The sequence below is a fragment of the Gopherus evgoodei genome, chromosome 14 (genome assembly GCF_007399415.2).
Source record: "Gopherus evgoodei ecotype Sinaloan lineage chromosome 14, rGopEvg1_v1.p, whole genome shotgun sequence".
In the NCBI taxonomy this organism is placed as follows: Eukaryota; Metazoa; Chordata; order Testudines; family Testudinidae; genus Gopherus; species Gopherus evgoodei.
This window is the reverse complement of record NC_044335.1, coordinates 18,920,166-18,937,460: the sequence shown is the minus strand read 5'-3', so window position 1 is coordinate 18,937,460 and position 17,295 is coordinate 18,920,166. Positions and strand designations below refer to the sequence as shown.

The following is a 17,295-nucleotide window of genomic DNA, read 5'->3' as shown; positions in this document are numbered from 1 at the left end:
TTTAGTGACAGCCTCGTTTCAGTGAATTATCACCAGGCTTCTCCTCCCCCAGTATATTTTGAAAGAGTCTTATAGGGTGACCAAATAGCAAACGTGAAAAATTGGGTCTGGGGATGGGGGGGTAATAGGTACCTGTATAAGAAAAAGTCCCAAATATTGGGACTGTCTCTATAAAATCAGGACATCTGGTCACCCTAAAGTCTTATGTTAAAGAATTACTTTATTGACTGATGTGCAAGAAAATTAGGATAATGCTGTGTAGGTACAACTGGCAAAACAGTTTGTTATATTGCACCAAACTGCTCTATTAAAGCCCATAGTAATTACCTATTTTCTGTTACCTATTTGCATAGCTTTGACATAGTATACTGTCATATCCACAAAGCTATAGTTAAGGCTTCAGTGGTAGTTTCACTGTATGCTCCTTTTTTTCCCCAGGGATTTAGAACTAAGCTGTTCTAATTTGCATTGGTCTAAAGATTAGCATTTATCTTGTATTTTATTGTCTTCTTAAATGCCTTATTAGCTATCTTTAAAGCACGGAATGAAAAGGGTTTTATGCATTTTTGCCGATCTATATAATTACAAAAAAAAATCGATAGCTAATTTGGATTTAACATACATTGGTTCATTTGCTATGAATTTATTTTTAAATTTCTAAAACAATCCTGTTCTAGTCGCATTTCGTATAGCTGCTGTCTATGCCACAAGCAATACTGTAGCTGGTTAACAGTCTTACCTGTTCTATTAAAACTGTATCTAAGTTGGTAACGTCTCAATATTTATCTCATCCCTAAGACTGATGTGGCTGAAGTTTATCCTTCAGCTGCTACCACCATTTCTGCTCCAGATTCATGACCAACTTTCTTCTTCCACGAGTATATTGCTGTAGTCATGACCATTTCCCCATTTCTTTGAAATTGGCTACTCATTTCCCACATATGTTGAATATGATGATTACATCACACCCACCAGGTGATGTGATCCTGGAGGTAACTTTTACATTAATCATGTGGTATCATTTTATTTATCTCAGCTCACATAAGTACTCCAGCAAGGTTATCTTCTGTTGTTTGAATTCTGAGACCAGGCTTTATATTATGTCATCCTCATTTAACCATTCCATCTTTATCTCTTTGCTTTAGCGTTTTTTAAAGTTTTCTTCTGTCTTGTGACTGAAAACTGACTGTGGTCTTACATTTGATAATTGAGATATATAAACTGAGGTTTATAGGTAATGGAATAGATCTTGTTACTGTAGGGTATAAATTCGTTATTTCTGTAGCTGAAGAAGGGTAATCTACTGAATGTAAGTATGTCAAGAAGTGTAATTAAATGAAAGCATACATAAAGATCTTCCTATATAAGTTGAATACCAGACTGTGTAAACAGTTTTGCTTTACTGTTGAACACAGATACTTTGTAGACAGGAAATGGAAGGCTTATATGATGAAAGTGCTACTGGTGTTGTGAGATTTAGCAGAGACATTGATTGTAGAGACTCGGGCACCAAGTTTTGAGAACTGGGGTTGTGCTGGGATTGAGTTCTCTGTTCTTCCTTGTAACCAGGCCAGGTGCCTCCTGTGTGCCTCTTTCAGTAGCCTACGGTCACGCCCGGTGCTTAATTTGTAATGAAAGAGGTGCTGGGACTCAAGCACTTTTTTTTTTTTTTTTTTTTTTTTTTTTACATTCATAATGGATGCAGCAAGCCCATAGGTGTGGGACTGTAAACTGCAAAGCCTAGAGGTGCTAGGACTCAGTCCTGGCAAGCTCTGGCACAAATTAAGCACTGGTCACACTACTAGCAACCAACCTCAGTTTCTTCACCAAGGCTTTTTTGGGTCAAAAATACCCCTCCTTGCAGGCTAGGTTTATTAATATAAAATAAACTGCAAATAAAACTCAAAATCACCAAACCAATCTGTTCCTAAGTCCACACAACACAAGGTTTCGCTTCTTCCTCCCAGACTTTCAGCCTGGGGAGCTTTGCAATCCCTCCCTTGCATGTTCATGATCTCTCCCAGGCATAGGCGCTGACTCCACGGGTGTTCTGGGGCTGCAGCACCCACAGGAAAAAATGGTGGGTGCTGAGCACCCATTGGCAGCCCCTATCAGCGCCCCCTCATCCCTCCAGCACCTCTTGCCTGCCGGTGGGCCTTGCAGATCAGCACCTCCCCGCATCTCCCACCTGCTGTGATCAGCTGTTTTGCAGTGAGTGGGAGGCTGAGGAAGGAAGGAGCAGAACTGGGGAGGAAGGGGTGGAGTGGGGGCAGGGCCTGGTTTTATAGTGTCTGTAATAAAGGAAACTAATACACTAAATGATGATCAAGTTTGAAATAAACTTGCAACTTTTCGGATGGCGCACAATGCAATGGCCTTGCTCTGATCAGAAGAGGAAGCTTCTGGTTTTAGGATAGGAATAATGGAATTACACCTTGCAAGATGTGACAGTGTAGGTTTTCAATAGCATGAGAATAGCTAGGTTTTAGTGAAAGGAAAGTTATGTGTTTCAGTGAAATGATGAAGTCAATATTTAATAGCTTTATTATATCAGCTAAAAATATTTCACATAAACATAGAGTAATACTGACCCAAGTTATAATGTGCTCACTCTCTTTTGATATGTGTTAATATTTTATCAAATTGAGTTTGATTATATATTGGTTTAGTTTATCAACCAAAATTTCCATTTCTCTTCATTTTTTTTACATTACTATAGCTCTTATCCGTGGAGTAAGACTTACAGTGCCTTAGTTAACCTTAGTAAAGACCATTCCAAGTTATCATTCCAGGAAGGTGGTCCTGTAAGGTTTATGGCCAGAGCAAATTAATGAAAATACTTATCTAGATAGTCTTTTTACACTGGAAAGACCTTCCTGTAGGATTTATCAAAAACTGTAGTTATTCTGCACCACTAGTCTTCTTTCAGAAACTATATTCCATCTTTCCTTTTAGATTGGTCATGTGTTTACATTCTAGTCGTAGTCTACTTGGTCAGAATTGGAAGGCACAGACAGGTGCTACAACCAAACCAGTGACTTAGGGCTTGGCTACACTGGAGAGTTGCAGCGCTGGTGGTGGCTTTACAGCGCTGCAACTAACACACCGTCCACACTTGCAAGGCACACCCAGCGCTGTATCTCCCTGGATACAGCGCTGGCTGTACTCTACCTCTGCCTGGGGAATAACGACTACAGCACTGCTCTGCCAGTGTAGTCATCAAAAGCACTGTTATTGGCCTCCAGAGGAATTTGGAAGTATCCCAGAATGCTTGTTCAGCCACTCTGCTCATCAGTTCAAACTCTACTGCCCTGGCCTCAGGTGACCTGCCCTTTAAATGCCCCGGGAATTTTAAAAATCCCCTTCCTGTTTGCTCAGCCAGGTGTGGAGTGCAATCAGTGAATCTTTCCAGGTGACCATGTCTCCACGTGCCAAATGAGCCCCAGCTTGGAGCAATGGCGAGTTGCTGGACACTCATCAGTGTTTGAGGGGAGGAAGCTGTGCAGTCCCAGCTGCGCTCCAGCCGTAGGAATTACGATACCTATGGACAAATATCAAGGGATATGATGGAAAGGGGCCATGACCGGGACGTGCTGCAGTGCAGGGTTAAAGTGAAGGAGCTGCGGAGTGCCTATTGCAAAGCCCATGAGGGAAACCGCCGCTCTGGTGCTGCCCCCACGACCTGCCATTTTTACAAAGAGCTGGACGCAATACTTGGGGGTGACCCCACTGCCAATCCGAGGACCACGATGGACACTGGGGGGGGGAGAGGCAGAGGAGGAGGAGAAGTGGGGGAGGAGGAAACCGAGAGTGAGGGTACTGGGATTGGGGGAGACACCCCGGTGTCCCAGGAAGCATGCAGCCAGGAGCTCTTCTCAAGCCAGGAGGAAGGTAGCCAGTCACAGCAGCCGGTACTTGGAAAAAACAAGCAGAGGAGCCGGTTCCCGGTAAGCAGCTTGTATTTTCAGGATGGAAATGTTTCAGCAGAGGAGGGATGGTTAGGGTTGCATGCATGCATGCATGCCTAGATGTGGAATAGCCCATTGATGTGGTCTATCATGTCATGGTAATCGGCGTCGGTAGTCTCTTCAAAAGTTTCAGCCAGAGTGTGGGAAATGCGCTTGCGCAAGATTATTGGGAGAGCCACTGTGGTCTTTGTCCCAGTTAGGTTAACGCGTCCACGCCACTGTGCTGTGAGGGGTGGGAGGACCATCGTTGCACACAGGCAAGCTGCATAGGGGCCAGCGCGGAATCCGCACTGCTGTAGAAGACCCTCCCGCTCTTCCCAGGTGACCCGCAGCAGCGAGATATCTTGCAGGATCAACTCCTGTGGAAAACAGGATCAACTCCTGTTGGGAGACTGTTCAGTGTAGGTGCCCCCTGCAGCTGTTTGTTTTCCCCAATGCACAGAAACCACAGTACAGCCCAGAAGCAATCAATCAGTCCCCCTTATTCACCATTTCCGGACTCCTGTGGGTTATGTGTGCTCTCTTTGGCATGGGAAAATTTATGCTATTGTGAAGACTGTAAACTCCTTCACTATGTGGGAATAACTGTTTGAGATATAAAAAATGCTGCCTCTGATAACGGTTGACTTTTCTGCCTTTCTGCAAGCAACCTTGACTTCTCGGATGCCCGTATTATCAACAGCTGAGAGACTCCAAAGCCTCCAGAAGAAGCCGCAAAAAAGTAAAGAAGACCTGCTGCAAGCAGTTATGGATCACTCTGCCAGAGAGAATCAAAAACTGCAGGATTGGAGGGAAAAGGAAAGCAGGATCCGCCAGAGAAACAGGATCCGCCAGAGAAATGCAGCGGCCAGGAAGAAAAGCACAAAGCAGCTGATAAGCATCCTGGCATGCCAAGCGGACTCTATCCAGGTGCTCGTAGCCGTGCAAGCAGAGCACTACCATCCCCCCGCCCCCTCCCGTGCCAAAGCTCTTCCACTTGTGCCCCAATGTCAGCTCAAAACCCGCTTCCCCAGCATCCAGGCTCTTACCACCACCACCACCAGCTGCCTCCAACACCTGTACATTCACCAGCCAGCCCTGAGAACTACGACCCTTACCCTCTGCACTCAACCCCCATCACCATGCGGTATAGGCATCCTGAAGTGCAGCAGTCATTGCCCAGCACTCCAGACAGGACATATTCAAACCTGTGACTGGACAGTTCCCCACCCCAACCCCCTGCCCTTTTAGGTTCCCAAAATGTTGTGTGTCTGTCAATAAAGTTATTTTCTTTTCAATAAATGAATTCTTGGCTTTGAAAACAGTCTTTATTATTGCAGAAAGTAAAAAGATATGTTAGCCCAGGAAAGAAACAGGCACTGCAAATCAGCTTAGGAAAAACAGATTCCTACTAACATTGTAACCACTGCACTTCACTCCCGTGCAAGGCACCAAACATTACTGTTGGTTTTCAGCCTCAAATTCCTCCCTCAAGGCATCCCTAATCCTTGAAGCCCTGTGCTGGGCCTCTCTAGTAGCCCTGCTCTCTGGCTGTGCAAATTCAGCCTCCAGGCATTGAACCTCAGAGGTCCATGCCTGACTGAATGTTTCACCCTTCCCTTCACAAATATTATGGAGGGTACAGCACGCGGATATAACCGCAGGGATGCTGCTTTCCCCCAAGTCTAGCTTCCCATACAGAGATCTCCAGCACCCCTTTAAACGGCCAAAAGCACACGCCACAGTAATTCGGCACTGGCTCAGCCTGTAGTTGAACCAGTCCTTGCTCCTGTCAAGCTTCCCTGTATACGGTTTCACGAGCCAAGGCATTAACAGGTTAGTGGGGTCTCCAAGGATCAAAATGGGCATTTCAGCATCCCCTACTGCGATCTTCCGGTCTGGGAAGAAAGTCCTTGCCTGCAGCTTCCTGAAAAGGCCAGTGTTCCGAAAGATGCGTGCATCATGCACCCTTCCAGGTCAGCCTGTGTTAATGTCAATGAAACGCCCACAGTGATCCACAAGCACCTGGAGAACCATAGAGAAATACCCCTCTATTTGGAGAGAGCCAACAGATCATAGCAGCAATTGTTACTTGTGCATGGTGCCTCCAGTTGGGAAAGGCACTCGGATGCTAGGTGGGGTGGTGCCAGAATAGGAATATGCGTCCCATCTATCGCCCTTCCACAGTTAGGGAAACCCATTTGTGCAAACAATCCACAATGTCCTGCACATTCCTCAGAGTCACGGTTCTTCTTAGCAGGATGCGATTACACTGGTCTACAATTTTTGAGAAGTCGTCTGCTTCAGAGATAAAATGTGATATTTACAATGTATTTTGATGTGCTGAATTCAAATACAACAATTAAAACAACTGATTGGCTACTGTTTCTAAGATATTTAAGTTTTTACATTTTATGTCTATGTCTATTGTGTAGATAGTAGAGTTTTAATCACAAATTGTAAACCTTGGTCTTTTCACGTGTTTATGGTTGCTTTATATGATATTTCACCTGTCCTGTTTATGTAACACTTTAAAAATCAGCAAAAGGGTTATATAAATAAAATGTATTAGGAAACAAAAGGCAAAAAACTATTGTGTACATAGTTTAGTCCTATTCAGTGTCTACTTGGCGCTTCTTGGCTTGTCTCTTGTATTCATTAAATGGAGCGTCTTTTGTCACTGTCCAGCAATAGTCTGCAAGCATTGATGGGCTCCATTTGCCCTGATAGCCTGCCAGGAGATTCCACTGCTATAGTCTGGAGCCCAACAGCTCTGCCTTACTCTTGGGTAGTTACAAATCCCTGCCAAGGTCATTCAGTTCACCTTGTGTTATGAGGTGTGGTTCAGAGGAGGAGGATGGGAGAAAATGTGGGTCCTGTGACATTGATGGTTTAGGACCAGAAGTTTCATCCTCTTCCTCTTCCTCGTCTGACTCAAGTGAGAATGATTCTGGTGCATCAGGAACCGGCAGTCCTCCTTCATGGGGTACTGGGCGTATAGCTGATGGAATGTTTGGATAAGGCACAGTCCACTTTTTCTTCTTTGACACACCTTTCCCAACTGGAGGCACCATGCACAAGTAACAATTGCTGGTATGATCTGTTGGCTCTCTCCAAATCATTGGCACTGCAAAAGGCATAGATTTCCTATTCCTGTTCACCCAGTGGCGAAGATTTGTTGCACAAGTGTTGCAGCATATGTGTGGGGCCCACCTCTTGTCCTGATCTCCAATTTTCCAGCCAAAATAAAGGTGATAGGCTTTCTTAACCATAGTGGTTATACTGCGCTTTTGTGATGCAAAAGTCACTTCACCACAAACATAGCAGAAGTTATCTGCACTGTTCACACAAGTAGGAGGCATCTCTGCTCACTTTGGCTAAACAGAAATGTGTCCCTTTGTAAAATCAAACACTGACAAATAAGAGAGCCCGACACTATGATTTCTAGAGCTGATATAGGGCAATTTGTTCAGCAGAGTGATGTAAGCTTCGTTATGATTTCATCATCGATGACTTCTAGGAATAACATGATGCAATTCATATCATGTAGGATGCAATATCAGCTTCAGATTGCGTCATTCATTGTTTTGCCTAAAAAGCAAGTACTGTCCAAACCCAGTCATAGATTTATTCATCGATCCAGTCAAAGATGTATTTTAGTCATTTCTGGTTTAAATTAAGATCCCTTCCTTTTATAACTCACTTATCCTCCGCCATTCCCAAGTCAAGGGTCGTATATACTGACCCAATAGCATATATTGAAAACTAGAGCCAATCAACAATTTTAAGCATCATTTTCTTTCTCAGTGACCCAGAATTAGTAAAGTTGGACTACATTTATTTCAGAAGCATTTTGGCTGTAGAGCAGTGTTAGTGGCCTTGCAAACTTGCATCAAAACAATCCCAACGGTCGACTTTCCCACTCCAAACTGGTTCCCGACCGATCGGTAGCTGTCTGGAGTTGCCAGCTTCCAGACTGCAATAGTCACCCGCTTCTGCACCAGCAGGGCAGCTCTCAGTCTCATGTCCTTGCGCCGCAGGGTGGAGGTGAGCTCAGCACACAGTACCATGAAAGTGGCTTTTCTCATCCGAAAGTTCTGCAGGCACTGCTCATCATCCCAGACTTCCATGATGATGTGATCCCACCACTCAGTGCTTGTTGTCCAAGCCCAAAAGCTGCGTTCCACGGTGCTGAGCATTTCCATGAATGCCAGCAGCAATTTCGTGTCGTACGCATCAGGCGACTTGCTATCATCGTCGGACTCCTCATCACTTTGGATTATAAGGAATAGCTCAACTGCCAAACGTGATGTGCTGGCGAGACTCGTCAGCATACTCCTCAGCAGTTCGGGCTCCATTTCCCACAGAAATCGCACTGCACAGAAACTGTTGAGAGAGTCAAGATGGCGCCAAAGGTGGATGGAAAAACAGGGATTGCTGGGATGTGAAGCAATGCATCACAGGGTGTTCGGACAGGAAGCAGAATGACCCACAGCCTCTGCCCCCTTCCCACAACACACAGCGCCAAAATGGGACAAGGTGCTCTGTGGGATAGCTGCCCATAATGCCCCACTCCCAAGAGCGCTGCAAATATGGCCACACTGCAGCGCCTTCCCTACACAGCTGTACAAAGACAGCTGTAACTCCCAGCGCTGCACAGCTGCAAGTATAGCCAAGCCCTTACTTCAGGCATACCGCTAAAATTGCTGTGCCCCAAAACTTCGATATATAGGAGTTCTTTTTTTATTATTTTCTGTGATGCAGTGGATTTGATGTTCCATAGAGTGCACTCTCTGCCTACAAACAGGATTTATAAACCTGCTTCCCCAACAAAAAATGAAAATAATTTGATCAAAATGTATTTCTTTATTGTACCTAGACTTGCAACACAGCAGCGTGGAAGTCAGCTTAAACCAATCTTTGGGCTATATGACTGTTTTCTCTTTCAGCCCACCTATCAGCCACATATTTCTTCCTGGTTATCAGTAATGAAAGAATGGATGGGGCATAGTCACAGAAATAGATAGCTCATAGATAACTGTGTATTAAATTCTTTTAAGCTATATAATTAGTGAATGAAGCATAAATGTTGCTAAATCTGTATATCCTGTCTTGAATGGCCCATATCACTAATGTTGTGAATATGCTGAAAATGGGAATGGTAGGTAGACAATGACTGAAAATTGGTTAATCTGTATACACAGTTTACTCTTAAAGCTTTTAACTTGCTTTGTGATAGCTGGGCCTGTTGCCTGAACACCATTTATGAACAAAAGTCACCAAAGCTTCAAATTTAATCTAAAATGATCTAGAATTAATTGTAAGCAATTTAAGTGACAGTTTTCAAACTTTTTCATAGTGTGGACAACTGCTTAATACATGTTCAGTTTTTCCATTTTCAATCTCATAACAGCTGTATGGTAATTTCAACAGTCACTTAAATGGAAAATTAATATGTGCAAAGCATTTAACACTTTAGCTGTCTTAATGTGATTGAGCAGGTGAGCATTTCAAAACTATTCATTTTTTGTAGAACATTTTTTGAGATCTCAAATCTCTTCCATAAGATGACTTCTTTTGTAAGTGACTCTCTGTCCACCCTGTCCAGTCCGTGTCAGTGGTTCAGATGTTCAGCGGGATTTCTTTTGATGATTAGGCAAACAGTATCAGTACTTGCATGGATTTGCCTGCAAGAATATCAATTATTGCAGGATTCTAGTTTTTCAAACTGATTTGAGATTGATGACTATGGTGACTTCATAATCACTTAACAAAATCAAAATTTGACTTAAAATTTAGAAATTTCAATATTAATCTCTAAAATAATTAATGATGTCTTGACAAACCTATTTGGTCATCTGCAGGTAAATTGCACTTTTCATTTTCTTCATACGGTCTCTCCAGTAGAGAACTTCTATAAGTAGTCTCTGTAGCCCTTTTTGGGGGTAATAATCATGCCATTGAAGATTGAATATAGTCAAGTAATAAGGCTGATTTGAGTTTTTACTGAGATGCCCATCTGAAGGGCTTCATTTTCTTTAACATTCAAATGTAATTAAGGGTTTTTGATGGAGCATCTTGCTTAGCAGTATTATGAATTATTTTTTTCTCTGTTTTTTGGTCTTCATTCTAGTTTCTGTGATTAGTGGAGGTTGATTTAGCATAAAATGCTATTACAAAGGTGTTTAATTAGGAGACAATTTACTTCTGATGCTTATTCTTATGTGACCACATTGTCAGTCACCCCTCTAATTGGTAAGTCTGTTCATATGAATAAAGCTATAGTCAGTATTGTCAAAGAAGTGGTTAAAACAGCAGACAACTTCATACACACCCAGTTGATCTGAAAGGCTTCAGTTTAATTTCTTAAGAAATGATCTGCTTGGACAAAGCTCTTCACCTGACTACTAGTGATTATCTACTAAGTAGTCTGAGTAGAAGTATCAATTTTGAAACTCCTGATTTTGGATAGGACTATAGTGTGTAATTTTACATGTGAATGCCTCATAAATATTTCCCAAGAGCAATTTATTTTTCTAATTAGCTTGAACAGCCTCTGGTTTACATAGTGCTTCAAGCAGTTTTCAATAAATCAGTTCAATCATGCAGCTGTTGTTTGAAACTTTTCCTTAAGTTATTGTAATTCTGAATAGAGACCCAGAAATGCTCACTAATTAGTACACTTAATTATACCTTGTACAACATGCACCACAAAATGGATTATTCATTCTCAGAACTTCACAGCAAAACTAGGCAGTAGGAACTTGACAATGTATCCTTTTTTCTTCTGCTTTGAAAATATTTGCTATTCTTGCATGATGCAGAAGGCAGTGTGCTCATGTACAGGTAGTATGACCAGACAGCAAATGTGAAAAATCGGGATGGGGGTGGGGGGTAATAGGAGCCTATATTAGAAAAAGACCCAAAAATCGGGACTGTCCCTATAAAATCGGGACATCTGGTCACCCTATGTACAGGGAAGATGTATCTGTACACTCAGTTTTTACTTACTGGTCATAAGTTACAAAAATTCTCATTTTGACCTGGAACTTTCCATGCTTAGTCTTGGATGTGTGTTTTGAATGAGAATTAAAACTAAGTAATCGGCTGTAGCAATTATCTTTTCTGAATGAAGGAAAAGAAAATGTTTCAGCTTTAAAAGGAATTTAAGACTTCTTTTGTACACTGATAATTCAACAGGGATGAACTTTTAAAATGACAAACTTCACAAGTGGCTAGACGGTCCTATGTACGAGAATTTAATACATTTTTTAAATGATGTAGTTTTAAACAGCTGTAACATCGGTTTGTTCTTTTGTGTATGTAGTAAGTGGTAGAGTCGAAAACCTATGGAGTTATGAAGAGAGCATCCCAGATGGCTTCTTTTGTTTCCTTTTTTAAAAATGTAAAGGAGAAAAAATAAAACATAACTTATCTTAATGTACTATTAGAGATGCAACATAAACTTTGGAATTGCAAAATTAAATGTTCCAATTACAATGTGATCTTGTCCAACAATTATGGTAAAGAATAGCAACAGCTGTGAAGCAGGTTTAAAACCGGAAATCTCCAGATTAGAATAAGTAAAATTTTTTTTAAAATTTTAAACACTTCATGTTTAACTTTAATATTAACTATAACATAAAAAAGCAATATTTATGCATAGGCTTTCTTTTCCAGGAGGTGATTTACAATGATTACTGATCCTGATGGTCCACTGAAAAGTCTTCTCTGCTTGAACGTATGTTAAGGACAAGTAAGTGACTGCTTTCAAATCCTGGCTATATACAGCTGAAAAACTATTCTTTCTTCCTCATTTAAAGCTATGAAATTCAGGTGTAACTACAAAGACCATAAAAGTTGTACTCATAAAATTTAACCAGTTGACTGCTGCCAGAAAGTATCCTAAAAGTGCAATTTCCTATAGAATCTTATCCAAATAAATAGATCATCTGTATCCATGGTTATCCAAAACTATGCAAATTGTTTTCTGTTATATGAATAATATTTTGAGTCAGTGTCACTGGAAAACTATGGTGCTATTATTTACCCATACTTGTTTTCAAAGAAAGTGTGGAGCAAGGAATGGAATTTCTTAATGGACTTTCCAATGATTCTCACTACATTAGATTATTAAATCAAAGTTGAAAGACATGACTTATGAGATTGTGAGGGTTTTTTTTTAACAAATTGAAATCTTACAATTTAGATCTTAATGGGCTAGTTTGAGTTATATCACCTTTTTTTAGAGAGGTGAATTGTTAAATATCTGTGTTGAAATAAAAATAAAAAATAAGCTGGTGTTCCTAGGGACTGGATGAAAAGTATCCATTTGATTCTTCGCAATTGGCCATAACTGGAACGGTGAGAGCCTTGCTGTGCCTTCTTCACTCTGAATTTTTTAAATGTTAGAACAGTCTACTTACTATTATACTATATGGTACAAATCCATATTTCTAGTAAAGTGCTTAATATAATTTTAAAATTCTTATCCATCTATAAAGTAGCAATTTTGTGTGCATAAATAACCACTTTCCTGCACAAGTCAAACCTTTATAACAAAACCATCTGCAATTTTTTGGTTTAAAAATATTTTCCTCAGTAGTTATATTCAATTGCATGACTACAAAATAAATAAATAAATAAAGCTGAAACTACCAAGCTCAACATTTTTGTACTCCTGTTAGTTGAAAACTACCATGTTGTTTTAACCTTTTAATTTTTGTGCATATCATATTGCTTTTTTGGGGGGGCGGGGCATGTGTTCTGTTAATTGTATTGTAAATGTACTATGCATGAAGTTAGGGAAAGTTATCTTGTATGTTTTAGTAATATATTTAATGAAATGTTTCTTAAATCTAACAAGTCATAAGCCAAAAAAATGTTCAGGTGGGCGGTTCTTTGAAAAATGCCCCACTGAAGGCAATGGGGTTGCACAGATGCAACTTAGGGAAGAATTTTCCCTGTAGAATCCTACTGGTTAGCACTGCTGAAGCACGTGCCAGAAACAAGCTATCATGTTTTAGCTCACAGGTTGAGTTTACAGGACTGGCTGACAGTTGCAAATTTTATTTTACTAGTAAATTGAGGATGTTTTGATTTGTATTCAAACACACATTTGGAACTCTCAATGTCATTTTTTCAGAGGCACTTTCAAAGTAATGCCTCATTTCAATAATTTTTTTTTAATAAAGTACCTATAGTAATTGCACCATCATATTTGATGGATAAACATCGTTCTCTCTGTGTTTTTAATTTGTGATTTTTGCATTAGTAACTCACTGCATAATTGGTTCTGTTGCTAAGGTCTCTTGTAGCTTGAAGAATAGCGCAGGGTAGCTATTAAGAGTTTGTATGGTAGGTTCCTATACAGCAGAAAGCAGCCTCTGTGGGCTTGGTTCAGAAGCTGCAAAGCCTTCTTCCAAGCCTCCTTAAGGGTAATGGTAATATTGGTAGGGAAAGGAAAAGTCATACACAGACAATGTTTCAGGCTTATGTCTGGAGAAATTGCCAGAAGCTTTATGGCCCCCAAGTAAGTGATAGATATGCTATGATAGGGAGGTGGGGAGCTCTGCTTAAACAAATTATCTTCTCTTCTTTCTTCCTTCCCCAATAATTCAAGCATTGTAGCTAAAGAAAAACATCCTCCTTTTTTAAAACTACCTGAACAGACATAGTGTTACATACTCTAATTCTTTCCTCTTGAGGTTTTTCAAATAACACATAAAGTGTGTATATTTTTCTATTTAATTAAATTACTAGTTTTCATTTATAGCAACATGGGTATATGCTACTTTTAAGTAATACTGAAATCAAATGATATTTCTATTATAAATTCTAAATGGCTAAATTCAATCCTGTTACCATATCAACTTCTAAACTGCATCACACTGAAATTTTAAAATTTTGTATCCAGGCTATGTTCAGCAATTTAAAACATTTTAAACAGTTTTGGTAGCTTGTTTAAATTAAGAAATGTGCACTGTGGTTCTGACATGTTTGTTGTGCCCACTCCCTTCCTGAGCTATCCTCAACCCTTTATCTTATTTTAAGTGCTTCCTCTCTTTCCATAGCAGCTTCTAGCACTGCAGCAGTATGCTTCTGCCTTGGAATGCTGTCGCTGGGAGAACAGCACCAAACCTAGTGTGTATATGTGCCACCTGCTCAACGACACTTGATTCTTTCATAGCTATGTGGATTATAGATCTAGGACCTTATGGATGAGAGTGTTGAGTGTGACCTTCAGATAACTCTAATCCGAGATTTTTGCATGATCATACTGTTTATATAAATCACTTTTTAAAAATTGAAGCTTCTTGTTTATTCAGATGAGCCAAACTAACTTCCTAACATGTTTTTTTATCTGCAGTTTAGCTGAAGTAAATACTGTTCATGTATATACTTGATGATATTCTGCCATCTAGTGGCAATTTGACAATTAATAATTTGTTTTTCTTGGGCACATACGAGTTGTCACTGTTTTAAATGTATTCTATTTTATAAATGTACCATAAACGACCATATGGTTGAAAAAGAATGAAGTTCCTCATGTTTGCTCTTCCACAGTCATCAAACATTGGGATTTGCCTCCACTAATTTGACATGGTATGTCAAATAGGTAGCTGTAAACTATTTTGAATCAGGATTTGGAGCATAAATGTTTCCTGGCTTATTGTCAGTGGAGTCTTTGGCCACATTTGTGTGTGTTTAGACATCTTTGGGGAATAGTTTTATTTTGAGCTATACTATGTTTGTATTGATCTTTTTTTTTACTGCCCTTTAATTTTTTAAAATCCTGCTCTAATCTTCTATGTAGTTTTGAAGTAATTCCTTTCCAGTAAAAATGAATGCATCAATTGGTGGTGGTGTTTGTAAATATTAGTTTACTATAATATTTTGTAAGTGTGTTAAGCAGTGTGGTGGTGTTCATATTAACACATGGAGAGCTTGTATGTAAACAGATATCTATCTTTTTTAACTATACAGTACATTTACAGCAATCCAGAGCATGCTCCTAGTTGCAACCAGATAGTTCTCTGTTTTGAGCAGCAATCAGAGATCTGCCTTGCTGTGTGAAGAATGACCTTTGAACTCTCCATCCACAGCCAACATTCTAACATAATAATAGCAACTGCTCCACACAATAATTTTATTGTGTATCCCTATTCTCTCAATTTACTTATCAAGAACAAGAACAGACAGTGTTGTGGTTTCCCAGAAGCAAAAAGCAAAAGACGAGTCAGTCGAGGTTAGTACATCAGAAGCAATACACCTTCCCCACTCTCCCCTCCCCCCACGCCCCTTGTCCTGGAAGCATTTAGTGTAGTCTCATAATGACTCAGTTTTTGGTTCCCATTCTATCTTTCTCTTTCATCTCCTAAACATATAGAAGAAATCCAGTTGCAAGAGAATAAGAAGTGTGGATGATGCTGGGGTAGGGTATGGTGTGTGAAACGGGAGAGGAAGAGCATCAAGGAGAAATCCCTAGTTGGAGGGACTTCACAGCTAGTCTCTTCCAGGTCTCTATCCCCCTTCGTTTCCAACAGTGTTGACTTTGCAGCTGTACCATAAATCTCCTTCAGCCCTGGAAACCTTTGTATCAGTGTCTTGCGCTTGTGTGAAAACTGGACTGCTGGTGGATTGGCTCAACACAAATAGTGGTTCTTGGCAAGTGGAGTCTTCAGACCCAGTTCTTTTTCCAGGAGATTTGGCAGCATCTGGGCTGTGTCCCTCTCAGGAAGTGTCATTTGATTTTTTTTTTCTTCTATCTCCTTTATTCCTTTGCTCTGTGGGGAAATTGATTTCTATTCTGGCATTGATTGAGAGATCTTTACCTCCTTGGTGCTTTGAGATGGAGCCATAATATTGACTGTAATGACTGTTTCTGGACAGGATGGGAAAAGGGAGGACTACAAGGGCTTGTCTTTGCTACCAGGATAAGTCGACCTAAGTTGCGCTACTCCAGCTATATGAATAACGTGGCTGGAGTCGATATAGCTTAGGTTTGACCTACCCCAGTGTTTTCACTGTGTGGATGGGAGATGCTCTCTCGTTGACAGGCCTTAATCTTCAGGGAACTGGAGTACCAGGGTTTAGCAGAAAGCTCTCTGCCATCAATTTAGTGGGTCTTCACTAGACCTGCTAAATTGACACCCACTGCATCGATTGCAGCAGCATCGATCTCCCCAGTAGTGAAGACATGGGGTGAAATCCTGATTAATTGAAGTCAATGCAAATTTTCATTCATGGTTCCTGTGTTTGAAGAACATAGTCAAAATAAATACAAATAAAGAACAAAATATGGGTTCTTAGGGTTTATAATATTTAGAGCACACCAAAGTTTTAACTGTAGCAGGGCTCATGTTAGTGCTTTAAAAATAGTTGTGTAGATAGGTGGCACTGTGAAGTTGTGGCTCACATTCCCAAGCTGGGGTGTGGGGGGATTCTGAGCCTGAGCTCCAGTCTGAGCTGTAAATTCAAAGTGCTGTCTATTTTTAGAGTGGTAGCACAAGCCCCACTAGCCTGGTCTGTCGACCCAGGCTGGGAAGCTTACTTCCCTGGGCTGTGTAGACGTATCCTTAGTGATTTGTGTTTCTTATATATGTGCCTTTTAACATTGCCATCCTTCTGCGTGTAAACCTTACCATTCTTCTGTGTGTGTTGGTAGTAATGCAATTTCTTGTCATATATTGTGCAATGCAAATAGTGCCTATACAATGAGAATGTTTTGGCTAAATAATATGGTCATGAACTACAATAATTACTGACTGTATTTTGATTTTCAATTATAATAGATGATGTTGCACTGGGAACTCAATAGTGAACACAGTTCATTATGCTATAAAAGCAATTTCAGTAATACAAGGCTTTAAATCAGATAAATGTATTGATTTGAGGCACACAAAACTGCACAGATCCAAACTGTCTTGCAAGAGTTAGTGAAATGACTACACTTCTTTAAGCAGACTTTGGTTTGACCTTTGCTGGAAGAGAAATGTGCCAGAGAGTAGAGTCAATCCAAAGAAAGGAATAGGTCTTGACATGTTGAGGTAGATGTTTTATTTGCTCTACTAGAAGCAGGATACCAGATATAACATGAAATATTGGCTTTAATAGTTTAAGACCTGTTAAATGATACTTGAATAAAATAATTGATTTAGAGATCTGACATCATAGGGTAAAATTTTGAAAGAGATGCACAGATTTTACTTTGCCATTTCCATTAAATCACCAGAAGTTATACTAAACCCCTTACTCTAATGCTTCTCCTCCCTCCGTGTGACACTTTCCATCTAAGTTTCCTTTGCAGAACAGAAATGTGAGAGGACCCAAAGGATGCATAGAAATC

The 17,295-nt window shown here is 40.3% G+C and overlaps 1 protein-coding gene across 2 annotated transcripts in view; it reads left to right on the top strand.

Moving 5' to 3' along the window:
- Positions 1-17,295, top strand: part of NCOA3 (nuclear receptor coactivator 3) — a 187,743-nt gene that overhangs the window by 114,491 nt on the left and 55,957 nt on the right. For both annotated transcript variants that reach the window (XM_030532954.1, XM_030532953.1), the window contains exon 3: positions 11,628-11,703. In XM_030532954.1, coding sequence (XP_030388814.1) covers positions 11,691-11,703 — 13 coding nt within the window. In that variant the 5' untranslated portion in view covers positions 11,628-11,690. The remainder of the gene's footprint in view (positions 1-11,627; positions 11,704-17,295) is intronic.